The sequence below is a fragment of the Odontomachus brunneus genome, unplaced genomic scaffold (genome assembly GCF_010583005.1).
Source record: "Odontomachus brunneus isolate Ranch 3 - 2012 unplaced genomic scaffold, Obru_v1 Obru_scaffold_075, whole genome shotgun sequence".
Taxonomy (NCBI): Eukaryota; Metazoa; Arthropoda; class Insecta; order Hymenoptera; family Formicidae; genus Odontomachus; species Odontomachus brunneus.
In genome coordinates, this window is record NW_022639525.1 from 1,010,002 (window position 1) to 1,027,607 (window position 17,606).

At 38.9% G+C, this 17,606-nt stretch overlaps 2 protein-coding genes across 2 annotated transcripts in view; both read left to right on the forward strand.

Moving 5' to 3' along the window:
- Positions 1-224: 224 nt before the first annotated feature.
- Positions 225-6,119, forward strand: LOC116847201 (the record flags this gene model as incomplete). The annotated part of the gene is made up of 5 exons (XM_032821946.1): positions 225-365; positions 2,960-3,034; positions 3,161-3,479; positions 3,812-4,260; positions 4,634-6,119. Coding segments are annotated over 5 exons (1,533 nt in total), but the record flags the coding sequence as incomplete, so codon positions are not given.
- Positions 6,120-12,668: 6,549 nt separating this feature from the next.
- The window catches only part of LOC116847212 (cyclic AMP response element-binding protein A), an 82,486-nt gene continuing 77,548 nt past the window's right edge, over positions 12,669-17,606 (forward strand). Inside the window, exon 1 of the mRNA XM_032821961.1 lies at positions 12,669-13,279. The gene's annotated coding sequence lies outside the window, so the exon portion shown is untranslated. The remainder of the gene's footprint in view (positions 13,280-17,606) is intronic.

Sequence of the window (17,606 nt, forward strand, 5' to 3'; positions counted from 1 at the left end):
TCGCTGTTGGTGACGTCGCCGATGTCTGGCATCCGAGAGCGCGCTCGCGGAACGCGGTCCCGTGACGTGTTTAATCCGGCACTGCCGCCTCTCCAGCCGCATTCTGTGGACGACGTTCGAACCGACTACATACGGCTGAGTATACGCCGCGCACACGTTTGAACGCACACGACGCATACACCTGACACATTCTGACACGTCGGCCGAGGAAGCGAGCGGAGTGAACTGAAAACGAGCTGAGCGAGTGTCAGTACGTTTTTGTTGGAATCACTGAGACACAACAGACCGATCGTCCTTGGGCTTTTCTACACTCGCTCTACCCGACCCAAGTGGAAGGTACACCGACATCGATCGTCTCAGGGAGGGTGAGTAATAGTCATCATCGTCGTAGTTGTGATTCCCCGATATAGACTCGTGATTCTCGCGCTGATGTTACATAACAGCCCCCTTGGCCGATGAGGGAAACAGGTGCATAACACCGTCGCCTCGACCCGAGCTTTAGCGCGCGCGTGAGAAAGAGAGAGAAAAAGAGAGGGAGAGAACGTCGTCGTCGCCGCCGCTGCCGCTCAGGTTGAAAAGTGCTGCGTAGTCGTGGGATCGATTGGAGCGCGCGACGCGTGTTGACGTCGTCGTCGTCGTAGTCGTCGGCGCACGCGACTATATATTTTCGGCTGCGACGGATATAGTCTCCTTCGAGAGTGTTCCCTACGAGGAGAAGAGAGAGAGAGGAGGAAGGAGAGACTACGTAGATCACGTCTGCGAGTCGCGATCAGGTGTGCGAATACCTCGAATCCGCGCTGCAGCCGACGGATGATGTAACTCGCGCCGGTTCGCGAAAATCGGAATCACATGCGTCCGGACGCCTCTCGGCCGTTACGTAACCAGTCGGCCTAACTGGTGACTGTCGCTTTTTCCGCAGTGCGCCTTCTCATCCACGAGTGCCGATAAGAGTGTCGGAAAAACTGCACGCGTAAGTCGAACCTTCACAAAACCGCATACACCACTCGCTGGCAAGCTCCCCGACGAGATAAGATTGTAACATGCCTTTTGGCTCCTTTATCGCATACACTCTTGACGTCTTGATGTGATACGGGCACTTCTTTTTTTGGTGCAGTTTGAAACGCAACCGATGATCTCCAATGACAGAAACTGCCCAAATTGAAATTTTCGTTCTACTTTCGACGTCAATATTCCATTTCACGAAGTCTACATCAACCGTTTTTGATTCTATTTAATCTACTAACTTAAGAGATTCTTTTTATAACCTACAAGTAGCATTTTGTGCGTTTTTTGTCATTGGCCAAATAAGATTTCAATTTCCATGTGTATTAAACATACACTGATATTCCAAAATATACAAATAGAAGGTAATCGAAAATAAGACTAAAATTTCGACTTGAGTCTGTTCTTTCTAATTGAACTAGTGTTGTGCGCTGGAACTTTGTTTCCTTTTCTCTACAATGCTAGACTATGTATTTATCTCACTCTAAAGAGTGCAATCTGGCTCGGCTAAAAGAAACAGATCTTTTGTTTTTGATTAATTACTACAAGTTAAGCTCTCTCATCAGCTGTATTCCAAACTGCAACAAGGAAGAAGTGTCCAAAAATCCTATTGAGACCAACTCAGACAGAAATGCTGAACATAGATTGCAAACATTTAATGTATGCTTTGTGATGATATTGCGACAGCACGTATTTAAAATATGCTTGTTTTAAGAAATAGATATTTATTATTCCATAACTTTTTAATTAAAATACGTACTTTTCATTACTATAATAATTCCGAATCAGCTGGATTCTCGGCAAAATGAGCAGGAATTTTCATGACATTAGATGATTTCTTTTACTGATTAAATTCTTGTTATTCTTGTTATACGAAGATGCATTTTAGTCACGGAGCAAACAATATGCCGAAATATGTCTATCTAGGAAGTGTGAAGACAATCTGTTACGCGAATTATTCAAAAATAAATTCTCCCATTGAACGACAGCTGCATTTCGAAATGCGTCGAAGGAAACGCATTTAAATTGTTTTGCAAAGATATGCTAGCGACAGCATATGGAGAATTCTCTTTTTTCTTTCCTTTTTTCAAATACTTTTAACATTTATGATAATTTGTCGGGAATAACAAAGTCGTTTTCTCAGCTAAGTCGAGGTACAATTGTGCCAACGGAGATGTACGTAGATAAGATAAGTTACGTACGAGGAAATCGTGATGTAAGATTTGGGCGCTACAGCGCTCGGAGATGACTAAGCGAATTCGTGCGTGAGGATGCATCGTAGATCGCGAATCCGGTGGTATCCACTTCTGACCAAACGAATATTGACTCTATATTTATCAACGAGTTCGTAGAAAACCTGAGGAAAATGCAAAATTCACGTATATATGTATATATGTATTTCGTATATATATATTCGTATACGTATATACGTATATACGTGATAAATATGATCTTGTCCAGATGAAATTAATTCATCGCAGAACACAACGTGCGATCCTATAATGATAAATTATTTTTTTATTCCTCACAGACGCGGGAGATACGGATACGGATATTGTTTATCAAATTACTCGAAAATACTAATAATCGTTAATAACCTTTCGCTCGTTTCTCGGCACTGTTATCGATGTATATACAACTCTTAGAAAGCAACGAGCAAATGTATGAAATTATCTATACGCGAGGGATGATTGACGTAGTAAGAAATCCGCGAACATCCGCAAGCATTTGAAGCTCGTGTCAGACTAAATATCGAAAATTGGAATTTGACCGATCGAAACAAAGTGAGTTAGTCGAGGTCGAAATAAGTTGAATCGTTGAATTCGAATCTCTAATTCGCTATACTGAAACACTCAATTTCCTATACTCATAGTCTGAAAAGGTCCCCAGGTGAATATTATACACAATCGAATCGTGTAACGTCTCGCGCTGAATCATCGTTTGCCCTTTGTTTCAGGCTTCCAAAATCCCTCCCATCTACAAACGTCCAACAACCAGCAACATTTCAGTTGAGGAAGGAGGTGTTCTTAACGTAAGTACCGTGGAAGAAAAACTCCCCCTGGAGGGGGAGGGGGAGAGGAGATATTCGGACAATGATGCGTCGCGTACGGCGATGGACGAACGTACCGACATGATTGGTGCAATACAAACATTTTAGGTATCAAAATCATGCAACCGTCAGCCGCTCCCGTTATCTGTTTCTCGTGGCGTGAGATCGCGGCCACTGGGCGAAGGCATTGCCTCCTCTACAAAGGTAGATACCATACCTCTACTGAGCCCGACGATGGAGTCCGAACTTTTGAAGGAGCCCTGGACATCTCCGCACAAAAAGCCCGCAAGTCCAACGAAAGAAGAGGACACCGCGGCATTTCCCGCTTGGGAAGAGGACTTTCAGGATCTGAGCAGTTGGTGCATGGACACGTTCCAGGCTCAATGCGATTTTCATATAGGTGAATCGACTACGTTTAAACTGTCAGGTACATACCCATCCATTGAAATGTTACATAATTAATTACTTCAATTAATATTAATACCACACTTAAAGTAATCAGTAAGTCGGTATAAAAAGAGCGGTTGGACATATAAAGGAGGGGAGGCCAAAAAACATTCACCACATATCGTTTGCACGTGAAATACTAGTAGGGCTGAAATCCAACGATGATTCTTATTGATCTTAAATAATCTACATGGTTAACTACCAGAAAGTCCTGCTGGTATTTGTTTTGTTATATAAATTAATTATAATGTCAATACGATACTGTTAAATTAGTCAAGGCAAGAGTTAAGACACGCCTCGCCCGTATTTCAGGTACGAAATACGAGGGTAACGGCGTTTCGACTGTGGAAGAAGACGGATTATTAAAGGGTTTGAGGAGTAAGGTTGATGATGAGAAGTTGAATTTGAAAATGGATACCGTTAAGACGATGACCGGAGAGTCAAGTGATAATCACTTGTTGCTGTCTCCAACAGAACTGGTTAACAAATATGAAAAAGGGTACGGTAACGAGGAGAACTGTATGTCCAGCTCGTGGTTAATGTCACCCGAATCTACAGCTTCTACAAGTACTTCGTCGAGTAAACAGTATAACACAACCGACGTTAGCGCACCATTTCAACATGAATATCGCGTGAGCAATGATTATGCTTGCCCAACCTCGTTTGATTCCACCGCAAGCCAGCACGAAACATGGGACGAGCTACCTACGATCGAGACGATTGGGTCGGATACGTTCGACTTATTGTCATATCTTTGCGACGTAAGTTGGTGAATTTATCACAGGCTTAGCCAACCCGTGACTCGCCAGATAATTCTACTATTGTACTATTACTTCTACTACTTCTATTTTTATACTATTTGATTACATACACAATGGGAAATCATTGAAACACTATATCTGTAGTCATCAGTGTAAGGATTATCAAAAGCGGGTCGTAAAAAATAATATAGTGAACCGCGGGTTGACCAGATTTTCAATAAAAAAAAAACATTTCGATTTGAGCGCACAGTTACCACTGTTGTTAGTAGTGCTACTGTAGTGCTTGCGAGCTGGTGGCGGTTATTATCGTACTGGTTTCAGCTGCTTACTGATGAAACAGACTTCACTGACAAAACCGATATTTATATTACAGGACGAAATGCGTTCGCCAGAGGGTAGCGTTTCTACTGATTCCACGGCAATGTTGAAACACAGGCCGCTTACAATGTCGTCGCCAATACTCACACCAACCTCCACGAAGGTGAAGACCGAGGAGACGAATGCATCGCCAAAGCCTCGAAGAATGGAGACCCGTGCGACTTCGACGGTGACCTCGTCCTCTGTAGAAACTCCCACGACGTCATCCCGGAGATCGGAAAGAAAGTTGCTCGTCAATAACAAAGAGAAAGAAAAAACCACTGTCAAAGCAAAGAAAGAAAAGAACGCAAAAAAGAGATATTACGAAAGCGAATCTGATGAGGATATTGCTCTCATACAATACAGAGAGTCCCGCGAGAAAAACAACGAGGCGTCACGGAAATCGCGGATGAACAAGAAAGTCAAGGAATCGGAAATGAGCGTAAGGGCGATCCAATTGGAGAAGGACAACAAGATATTGAAGATGAAAGTTGAAGAGCTAGAGAAGCTCGTGACGTCAATGCGCAACGCGCTACTACAATCTGCTTTGAAAAAAGAGTTTTAAGTATGCGTTATTTCATACTCCGACGTTCGCGAGAAATAATGTCGCGAGAAATAATCTATTAACAAAATACGTTATACTTCTTTCGTCTGTTATGCATGCGCTGTTACGCAACGATCCCTTGACGCGATGAGGAATCGCATGACGTTTTAATGCCGACTTGTTTGCCTTAATTGTTGCAATGCGATGGTTATAAAGGCGTCCTTAAGGCTTACTATTATTGTTACTTTGGTGTTGTTTCGTCGTGAGACGCGATAGCCGTCTATAGACAACTATGTATCTTTACACAACTTAATTGTCCAGACTAAACTATCCGTGGAAGAGAGAAGAAATGATAGACTAGTTGTACATTGTTGCGATGCGCGTTAAGATGTTTGGCAACGTTTGGCTTGCTACATGTCGATACACGGGGATTATTGTATATTAAGCGAGAGTTTATTTTGCTATAACGAAAGATACTGAGATTAGAATATGTATTTTATGAAATACACACATACACACACAGATACACACATACGCAAATAAATATATGCTATATATATATATAAGTTATATTATACTATATATACTATATATATATATATATATATATGTATGTATGTATGTATGTATGTATATATATATATATATATATATATATATATATCAGAGAGGGTACTACACGAGTGGACATACGATTTTAAACGATACAATATCGTAATCGTAACAGAATTTTAATTGATTCGAACAAAATCGCATAGTCACATTTTGTTCAGCCTTGTATTGTACCTGATACAAAAAGAAGAAAAAACAGAATAATCACATGCATATAGAGAGTTCTATCGCAGAGAAGCGTGTAATTGGTAAAACACAGTTTTCTACTACTACTACTACTGGTGTGGAATTAACGATATCGATACGATGTAAGAGCAAAATCCAATAAAAACTCTGTTGAAAAAAACTAAAAGAAAGAAAGAAAAGTCTACCCATCTCTCGCGTTATTCCGCGCGCATATGCATACACACACATACATACGTCACAAAAATAGCGCGCGTATAAAAATAGCAAAACATTGTAGACGCGGCTTGTGCGCTGGTTTGCCATACCTGTGTGTTTTCTATAGATACAAGCACGATGCATACAAGCCCCATGCCAATTCGCTTGAACAGTAGCGCGTCGGCGACACGCGAGACACTTAGGTGGATCGCGCGGATATTATTAGCGCATAACAACGCGATCACCGTAAACACAAGCGTATACGTACATACATCCATACATATATGCACAATACATGCGACAGCGCGGTATTATGAGATAATTACAAAATCGATAGCGGCTCGATGTGGACGAAGAAACAGAGAGAGAGAGAGAGAGAGAGAGAGAGAAAAGAATAGAGAGACGATGCACGCGGGAAACAAACGCGGGCTAAATATTGCCGCATTGTGCGGCGCACCTTGCAATGTGCGCCGTAACGTTTGTTCAGCATATATGGACTTGTTCTAACGTCGCCGAAGAGGCCAACCGGCCAAACAATTTTCTGCTGCTGCTTACAATGTCGTAGGAGCGCGTCTGGAAGAGCGTTATCAAAGCGTTCTTCTAACCGAGGCCGGAGGACGAGGGCGATTGCGCGGGCGAAGGAGGTAAGACCTCTTTCCGCTAATTGAATATCCGGCGTCACGAGACGCATACACACACACACACGCACACACACACACACACACATACGTGCGCGGGGCCACCGCGCTCGTCTCGTGAGCGAACTCATTCGCAAATTGCACCGTCTCGCGATATGCCTCGTGAATTGGAGTAATTAGCGGTCGTACGCAGTTTGGCGGCGGGAACACGCGCGCGTTAGAAATTCGCGACGGCGAAATTTCGTATCAACGTCGGATATTTATGATGTCGGATGACCGATGATGACTGCGCAGTTCTCGTTCTTTGTGTTTACAACGAGCGTAAACATAATTATAACGGGCGAGTATGGAGCTGTGGATCACGTTTTGGCACACCCGGTGTGCCAAACACACAAATAGAGAACTGGCTATATATCGCGGGCTTCGATTTTTAAAGAGGCACAAAGTATCCCGCATCGACGAGCGTTTTCCTTCCACTGTGGATCTATCCTGCGACCGTATTTCTGGATGCGTAGACTGAGAAAAAAATGTTTAAAAAATAATAAATATTTGTTTGGTGGAGGTACTAATATAACATATATTTATCTTGAATCTGAATTCTTTTATTTATAGAGTAAACAATTGCTTTAATAAAAAACTAAGGTTTTCTTAAGATTTTAAGAAAATGTGTATTTTCTCATTTGAAAAATATTTTATATTAATATAAATAAATATGTTACAGTCGTATATTGGATACTAAATATGCCTTTCTTATTTTTCAGCTGCAACTACGTTATATGTGATATTTACAAAAGAAAATCGGTACATGAAATTAGATGTTTTAATATCAAACATGCGTCCAGTTCAAGATTCTTATCATAGCAATTATGTACATTTTTCCTAGAAGTGATTTTATGCGAATTCCGATGACCTTAATAATCACATAACTTTTTGAATTGAGGTAATATGGAACTAGTTATGTGAAATTTTTTGCACTTCTAGGGCAGTATTCATAGTTTGATTTAAGATTGTCTTAATATAACACAAATGTGTGTTATATTAATGTCTTAATATAACAATGAAATGACTTTCATAGTATTTAAAAATGAACTTAAGACGATTTTAAATATTAGGGATATCCATAAGATAGTAATTAAATATTTTAAAATGAAATACATTTAAAAATGTATAGATTTAAATATGTATAGTAAAAGATTTATTTTTTAATTAATAATATAATGAGTTGAATATTTTATTTAAATAGCACGCTAAGAAAATAATATTTGTCTACTATACAGTTTAAATAAAAACTAACACGCGAATAAGAGTCTTGTAAATACTCGATTATTTGTGGATACCTATAATCAGACTATCGGCGACATTTTCAGTCCGATCTTATATTTAATTTTTATATTTTCAATTGCCTGGAGATTATCTTTAGATGTTATAGGAACCGTTTTATTGGTTTGAAGGTGAACTTAAGAAGATTTTAAATATAAGACTCTCTGAATTATATCTCCTTTTAATTAATGGTTAAGAACAAAACCCCAAAAGCCAGTCATTGATACAAACATATACGAAATATGACTGATTTTCTCAAACTGAAATTGCTGTTAGAGGAGAGATGATAGAGAGAGGAGTTCGAAATTTTCCAGTTGGCAATTCTGCCAAGTTAACCGCCGGTTAAGATTAACCGATGTTGGCAGAAAGTTATCTTGAGTGCTGAGTATTAAATACCCAAACGACACGAATTACTGAAGATATTTTAAAGACGACTAAAAGAAATAGGACGTCTTTTTAACATTTTTAATTTTGTTAGTCGCTCGCTGCGGAACTTCAGATTCATGACATCAAAAGTGAGAAAATGCATGTTCAAAATTCTTGCGAAGTAAAGCTGAAATAAAAAGACTTTATATATATAATAACTCTTGGGATCAATTAAGTACTTTCGTAAAATATTTCAGAAACTTTCTTTTTGTTCTAACAATCAATTAATAACTATAAAATCAACATGTAATCTTTTTTTTTACTCTGACTTCTCTCGTGATTTTGTTACGTTAATTTGATGGCTATTTATTGATTGTTAGAGTAAAAGGAAAGTTTTCGGAATACTTTGTGCTCAGTTACATCAATCGGTTACAAATATTTTATTTCAACTATCTTTGTTCGACATAATCATTCTACATAACTTTTATTCGATATAACCTTTATCTCTCACTTCTGGGGCTGTATTTTGTTTACCAATAACTATCGGTTCGGTTTGTGTCATTGCGCAAAAGTAATCATAAAATATAGCATTATAAAATTATAATTTATATCATTATAAAATAGTTGCGCAACAACACATATGAACTGATAATTAGACGATAAACGTGTACAGAATACAGTCCCTGTAGTCTTTACTCAAGATAGTTGTGGCGAGAATACAGAGACCTTGGCGCGGGATGCCATACTTAAAAACTTTGCCGACAAAATACTGATCTTTTTCTGCAAAGTTTCCGTCATATAGGTTGCACAGAATTATAAATTTTTCTTCACACGAAAAGTACGTTTAATAATGAACTGGAGCATTTCTCAATATATGACGAAAACGACAAAAAATTAAAAAATTGACATCTCGAACTATAAGTTGGCGTAAATATTTACTTGATACAAACAGCTTGTATGTACCACACGTATATTTGCTCTATTAATGAAAATTTCAAGAAACATTTCCATATCTTTGCAACTGTATGTAAAAGTTCTAAAGTATATAAAAACTACAGATGGTTTCTATATATGCGTAGTTACATGTTTCTTGCCGGCATGCTAAAACAAAGCAGCACACATTTATACAAGATTTATATGTATAAAAAATACGAAAAAGATAGTCCCAGTTAAAAATCAAATATCTGGAAAATGTTCTGAAAATATTTTCATAAGATATTATTTTCAGAACATTCTGAAAGAATGTTTAAAAAGAAATTCTGACGTACATAGTTTGTTTTACAAACATCTTCGAAAGTAGTTTTCAAATTCTTCTGAGAACATATTTTTGCCATTAACTTTGATAAGATGTTCTGAGAATCTTCCTTATTTTAATTTTAAAATTAACTCAGACAACATAAATCTACAAGGGACGTCTTGAGGACGTCTTTAAGACGTCCTGAGAACATAAGGACGTCTCCAGGACGTCCACAAAACGTCCCTTAGAGATGTGTGCTGTCAAGGAAGCTATTTATGTTCTTATGGAATTAAGATTTAAAAACTGTTTTGAGCATATCCTGGAAGCTCTTCTTGACATTAATTTTTTTGAGAACTTTCTTGAAACATTTTTGCTTTATAATGTACAGAGAATTTTAGAATATATAGTAAGAATTAATTGGTATTAATCTTTACACACTGGTGCATCAATGCATTTCCTAAGTATAAAGAAACTGGTTTTATTTTTATCAATTTTCTTTCGATTCTTCGTTACCGTACGTAAACTCATAAAATAAGATAATCTTAAAAGATATATATGCGTAGTTATAAAAGTAGTAGTAGATATAAAAAAATAAATATTTTATGTGAGAAATTTCATATCTTATACTGAAAAATATCAGGATAAAGTATAAAATAAATTCACTATTCGATAATCTTCGATCTTTTTAATACTTTTATAAGTAGAATGGCCTGATTAACGTTAAAAAAAAACCATTCTACAGCACAAACTTGTAGCTACATTGCAGCAACGTTGCAATGTTGCATACTACAGTACAATGTTGCATAGATAATAATCATATAGTGAAAAAAATTTGTCTTGAATTAATGTAGTATTAATTCAAGTAATAATTTGTGTAATAATTTATATTATTTGTATTTGTATATTAGAATCATCCTTCTAGAATAATCATTCATGAAACATTTTTGTGGAAGAATATAATATTAATGAATTTTAAATCAAACCAAAACATTCTCAATATGTTCCAACGAAACAAAATTCAGAATATTCCAACAAGTGCAAAATAAAACATTCGAGAACTATTTCACAAATCTGATGCATCAGAATAAAATGTTCTTAGAATGTTTCTATGTTGTCCCTTATAAATGGTATGAACGAATTTTATTACTTGTATTAATATTACATTAATGCAGAACAAATTTTTGTTATTAGAATATGATCGTGTTAGTGATGATCGTCTTTACATTGTCAACACTTTAGTAGTTCATCCACTTTGACATCTTTTTAAGACATTTTTTAGCCTGTGCTGTCTAGCTGGTAAGGTGAAGATGTCCGGACACGTAACTACTCCTGGACACTCTTTTTGTTTTGGTCTTTAGATACAAATATTTAAACTTTTAACGTAAAATATATCTGTATTGAGTGTGCCCCGAGTCGAAATTTTGATACTAATTTGACGCTCTTAAGGATAGTTTACGTCTACATAGACGGTTTATAGCCTAATAAAGATAAAACCTACTTTGACGATTAATAGTTATTAACTTCTCTTTTAAATCTTTAATTCTACCTTGTCAAAATTTTGACGCTACTTTGACGCTCTTAAAAATAGTTTGAGCCTATTTAGATCATCTACAACCTAGGTGAAACCTATTTTGACGATATTGACACTCATTTCCGAGTCAAAATTTTGACCCTATGTTGAACCTTGAATTCTACACCGCAGTAAGAACTAAGATAGCAAAATAGGTTTAATTCTAATGATATAATTTATTCCTACTTTGACCCTGATAATGTCTGAAATATATGCAACAAATAAAATATATATTTTGTATGCTATTTGACGTTTCTGTTTCGTTATTTATTAAATTTTTAAAATATTTCTATAAAATACATATATTCTACATAGGAGCTAAAGCTTCAATAGAGGTTCGCAAATGAACCTCTTTGCTTCCTAAGATCCTACTATTGTACAACCTATTTTGACGCTAAAGAAAGCGAAAGTGGAAATTTCAGACATCATCAGGGTCAAAGTAGGAGTAAATTATATCATTAGAATTAAACCTATTTTGCTATCTTAGCTCCTACTGCGGTGTAGAATTCAAGGTTCAACATAGGGTCAAAATTTTTTGGGTGTAAATATATTCTATATTGAAGGTTTAAATATTCGTATTTAAAGAATAAAACAATAAGCATGTCCGGGATTAGATACGTGTATAGGAATTGGTACCTTTATTTCAATATGTTAGTTTTGCAAAAACCTGGCTAAAGCCAAATAAAGTTCTATAAAAAAGCTAAAGCCTTCTCTGAATTATAAACATCATGCCCAGATATCATTTACACGGTCGCCACTCCGCTGATCGACTAGTAGTCAAATTATTCGAGTGTTCCCGATTGATCGGAATTGCGGAACTTCAACGAAGGAGCTTGAACCTGCTTCGACGCGCCTGGTCGAGTGCGCCTGCATCGATTACCCGCATTGCTTTCCGCGCCCGCATACCGTTAGCTTTATTAGTCTCCAGCGCGTTATTATTATTCCGAACCGTCAGGGCATCGTAGCCGACCGCGCTATCGAAACGCGAACGCAATCACTCTCATAGCGAATCTCTTGGAAAGATGGCGAACGCGCGCGGGACGTTCGCTTCTCGCCTCTCTCGACCGAGAGAGAACGGCGCGTACGAATTCTCTCTCCCTTCACGGCTCCCGACTTCCCACGCGTCGTCCTGTCGCTCCCCCGCGGAAAACCGACGACCTGGTTTCCCATTTCCAGCGGCCGCAGACAGCGCATCCTCGCCGTTCTCTTGAGGGACGCGGCAGGAACGAGGAGTCGTGTCTTGGCGGAATTTTTTCAAAATCCGCTCCGTGACTGATGAGAGATGCGCGCGCAGCGCTCGGCGCTCACTGCCGCTTCTGCGGCAGCTCGGCGCGCTGGTAACAGGTGGTTCGTCGCGATTGGTCGAGCGGCAGCGGCTCAAGTGCCTCGCGGCATCAGCACGTGCGGCCTGCCGGTCCGGCATTCACGCGGAGAACGCCGCAGCGTACGTATCCGGTCGAGATTCGCCCTTCGTATATCCGTTTCGCTCTCTTTTTCTCTTTCTCTCTCTTTTTCTCTGTCTCTCTTTCCCTTTTTCTCTCGCTCTCCCCTCACCTGCGATTACTCGTGTCATCCCATCGACCTTCATCGGATTTCGCGCGCCACCATTCGAAAATCAATAAGTCGTGTGTGTGTCTTGTGCGTCCTGGCTGCGTGAGCGTTCACGTCGTAGCGCGTAACAAGCGTCTCTGCGGGGTGCGAAACAGGCAGTCGCCATTGACGGCGGCTCCACGAAGCGCTCGTAGGTGCGCGGGTGTTGGCTATCGATCCTGCTTGTCCCGCTTTCTTGCGCGTTCATCGGCGCCTACATTGTCGTCGCCGTCGCCGTCGCCGCCACTGTCGTCGCCGTCGCTGTCGTCAGTGATCATCGTACGGTACAATACGGTGTACGAGCTGCGATCAGTAACAGTGTTGTGCCTTTGACATACGAAAGTGATTATTTCTCCGGCTTGTACCAGAAGAAAGGCCTTTCTGCACGACGTCCCGCCCTATCGGTGAGTAACTGTACACGATTATTTTTCGTTTTTCTTCCTGTTCCTTTTTGTTTTTTCTTTTTTTTTTTTGGTATCTTTGTTGATCCCCGACCACGCGCGCTCGCGCGCTGGTACCGCTACTCGATGAGCGCAGCGGCGCGCTCCGACATGGCACGCACAGTCCGGTGCACGTGCACGCGTGCTCGTGGCCGGTCGAGCCGGCGCTCCGTTCCATCTGGTGCGCTCCGATTGCACCGAGCGGATTTATTATCACGCGCAAGGGTCACCTCGCGCGCCGCCAGGCATACGGCCACCCGAGAAGACCGAGCGCGATCCTCTCCCCTCGGGAGATTTTCAGAGACGCGCGATCGACCCGAGTGATGTAGCGCGCTCGAAATTCCAGCGGTTTCGTTAGCCAATCGATGGATCTCTAGGGGTGTTTTTCTTTCGAAAAGGACTCTGGTGACTAATGCGTTTTCTTTTGTAAGAGCGTGCACGCAGGTACTAGTAGGTAGCACAGGAAATTTCAGAATCACCCTAAATATGTTCGGCATACTTCGAGGAATATTCTAGAATATACCTATATATATTCTAGAATAATCTCGGGAAGTTTTATCTGAGCTTTCTACGACGCGGTAATTATCAATATGATAATTTTGTACACTGTGAAAAATATAATTCTACTGCTAGGACAAGCAATCATTCAGCTTATTTTGTTCCTTTGAAATAACAGTATCTTCAAGAAAGAACATTTTTTCTCTTGATAGTAGTGTTCTAATATACTCACTATTTTGGAAAATTATTGTATTCATTATCGTATTCTCAAAGGAAAAATTTATCTCAAAGAAAGAATTTAGCCTTCTAACAAGAATGTTATAAAACATGATCGGAAAAAAGACGGCTCGATATAGTCGGGCGTGCACGCAGTCACTGATAGGTAGCACAGGAAATTTCAGAATTATCCTAAACATGTTTGGCATACCTGCGAGGAATATTCTAGAATATACTTAGAATAATCTCAGAAAGTTTTGTATTATCTGAGCTTTCTACGACACGGTAATTATCAATATGATAATTTTGTACACTGTGAAAAATATAATTCTACTGCTAGGACAAGCAATCATTCAGCTTACTTTGTTCCTTTGAAATAACAGTATCTTCAAGAAAGAACATTTTTTCTCTTGATATTAGTGTTCTAATATACTCACTATACATTTTGGAAAATTATCGTATTCATTATCGTATTCTCAAAGGAAAAATTTATCTCAAAGAAAGAATTTAGTCTCCTAACAAGAATGTTATAAAACATGATCGGAAAAAAGTCGGCTCGACTTCATATGTAGAGAGCAAATTGAATTTTTATCTTAATTTAATATTCTTGGTTGAAATTCTATAAACCTATTCGGAATGTATTTTGAATAAATTAACAATCAATTAAATTGTAATTATGTAACAACGACAGTCAATTAAATTGTAAAGAACCTACAAGAGTCATGCGTTGGATATAAATATACTTTATTTATATCAAACTGAATTGTTAGTCATCATATATCACAAACGTTTCGGTCCTTGAGATCTTCTTCATTACTTGCATTCGATATTATAAATCGAAGACGTCTAATAGCTCTTTTATTTCGAAAATCATTTGGTAATTCACATCTATTTGCTATATTATCACATCTGTGTTCGTTATTTACATTTTTAGAGTAAATCGAGCTCTTCGATCAGAGACCGAAGCTCCCAGATGTTCATTTGCCCGCAAAAATTTAAGCTAATCTATCTCCAACCTATTTATCTACAATCTATAATCTATTTACATATGGTTGCATTCAGAAACGCTGACTATTACAGATATGTTCTATTTCACTGAACTAATATTCACTTTCGGAATTAAAAACAAGTATAATTGAGATTTAGAGGTATATTTTATAACTTTTAACGACATCGTTACGTATCATTGCGCATATTTTTTGTATTATGAAATAACTGCGCAGCGATACATAACGACATCATTAAATGTTATAAAATAGGCCCCTTAGTGTAAAAAAAAAAAAGGAATAGAGAATTAATGCGGTTAGTGTTGCGCTAGTGTGCAGCAAGAAAAAAGGACCGCGCATTTATTTTCTATATATTTTACAAGTCTAAGTTATTTAAAAAGGGAATAATAACTGATCATTCGTTATTTAATCCCGTTGAACGCAAGAAACTTGGCGTATCTTTGTTCTGTAATTCAATTGAAGTTTTATATTGATATTATATTTATATTATTATTTATATAATTATATTTATATAATTGAATTATTAATAATAATAATGAAAAATAATATTTTATACTCATCCAAAAAAGGTCTTATTCTCTCAATGAACTTCTATCTCTAATACAATTATAATCTTAAAATCTACAACATTCTTTAAGAGGTTAAAGCTATAATGAGTATAACAGTTCAGAATCGTTCGGAATTTATTTTTATGCTCGTTTTGCTTGGCGGTCACGTGATCAAACTCACCATCTGCTAGCTCGCATCTGAGATTTACAATGTCGAACACAGCTATTGTATGAGTTTTTAGACTGCATATTTATAATTTCACATATATACTTAAGCATATAATACCTAACGATATAAATTTATATAAATAAAGTATTTATGTCCAACTTGTAGACCCTTTACAATTTAGTTGGTTTTTATAAAAATCTCAGAGCCTTTTCTAAACATTATTGAACTTATGGTACACTTACGGACATATAGACTTACGAAATATATAACAAGTAACATTTATTTGAAGACAGTATGTATTTTTTTACGTGTGTTAACGACGTTTAGTAAAATGTATCATGACGATGATTGTTTATCAGTTTAGCATGCGCTCATTTCTTGCAACTTGTATCCCGTTTCTTTACGATGGAGTAAATTTCAGTCGTGCGTATTGTAAGGCGGATGTTCCATTCATTCCCCAGGTTGATTGCATATCGCGTCTTTACCACTCTGTCATGATAAAGTCCGACAATAAGCAAAAATTTATAAGATTAACGTATCGTACTTCCAACACCCGCGATAAAAGTCTTCGCGATGCTCGTCCCGGTTATGTGAATTGCGTTTGATAAAAACGTGTTCGCGTCCGCCAGTCTCGGCGCGTATATCTTCCTTTTCTCTCTCTCTCTCTCTGTCTCTCTTTCTCCTTCCCTCTTGAAATACCAGTTTCGATTAATATCGACCGCGATTACGTGGAGTCATTCGCGCGCTCGTCGAAAGGTCGGCCGAGTCGAGCCAGACGATTGCATAGAAGTGACATTTGCGTCGAAAGCTATACGACGTCGGATAAACACAACGAGGGAACAATGCTGAAAAAAAAGAGGAAGAGAGGAAGAGAGATCACGTCGAGCTCGAGATAGAAAGCGCGCGGAGAGCCCCGGAGGGCACCGGAAAAAACTACAAAATTGCAGGAGATCGTGATGTCGCGGGTCGTCGTTTATCAGTGCATCTTTCGGTGGCGATCTATTTATAGAAACGAACGGAATCGATACGTCCGGAAGTGAATAATTCGCGCGCGAGAAACTCCAATACAGCAATGCGCCGCGAACGCCGCGCGACATACAAAGTGACGCAAATATTAAATAACGGATTGTTATGTTATTGTCGCGGATACAGGTGACGATTCGCGGCAAATCCGCCTCAGGTGTTGTGTAGCGGAGGTGGATTTGCCGCGCCGTGCCTTCGTGCGCGTGTTAAAATGAAAAACGATACTCCCCTCTCGCTTCCTTCCCGGTCTGTACACGCTCCATACGTGGGAAATAATTCTCGGATTATCCTGCCGATCACGTGCATACGTGATAATGAATTTCCCGAGCGAAAACGTCCCCGTCACTGTTGCATTTGCATCCCTTAATATAATGTAATTCACGTTTCAGAGATATTATTGTGCTATTTACAAAACGCGCGCTACCACCGAAAGCGCCGAGGTACGTAAATCGCTGCGTGCCGGTTTTCAGCGGAATGAAAACGCCATACGATCCTTCCCGAATGATGATCCCCGCGATTATACCTTGCGGCACGATCGATGATCGCATACGAGCGATGCATTTAATCCGCGCCGCATTAACAATCCTCTCCAGCGCGTAACATCTGCTCGGTTGTTTCGCTCGCACGGAGTAACGCTCGATTCCGCACTCCAGCATTCCTAAATCTTTTCACGATGAGAGATTGCGTCCCGTTTACACGAAACTAATCTATCTGCGAATAAGGGGGGAGGGAGAGAGAAATAGATAAGTAGATTTATTCAACCCTGGAGTATATATATGTCCCTTTGGACATACAATGACAAAATAAATAATGTAATGTCTAATACACAC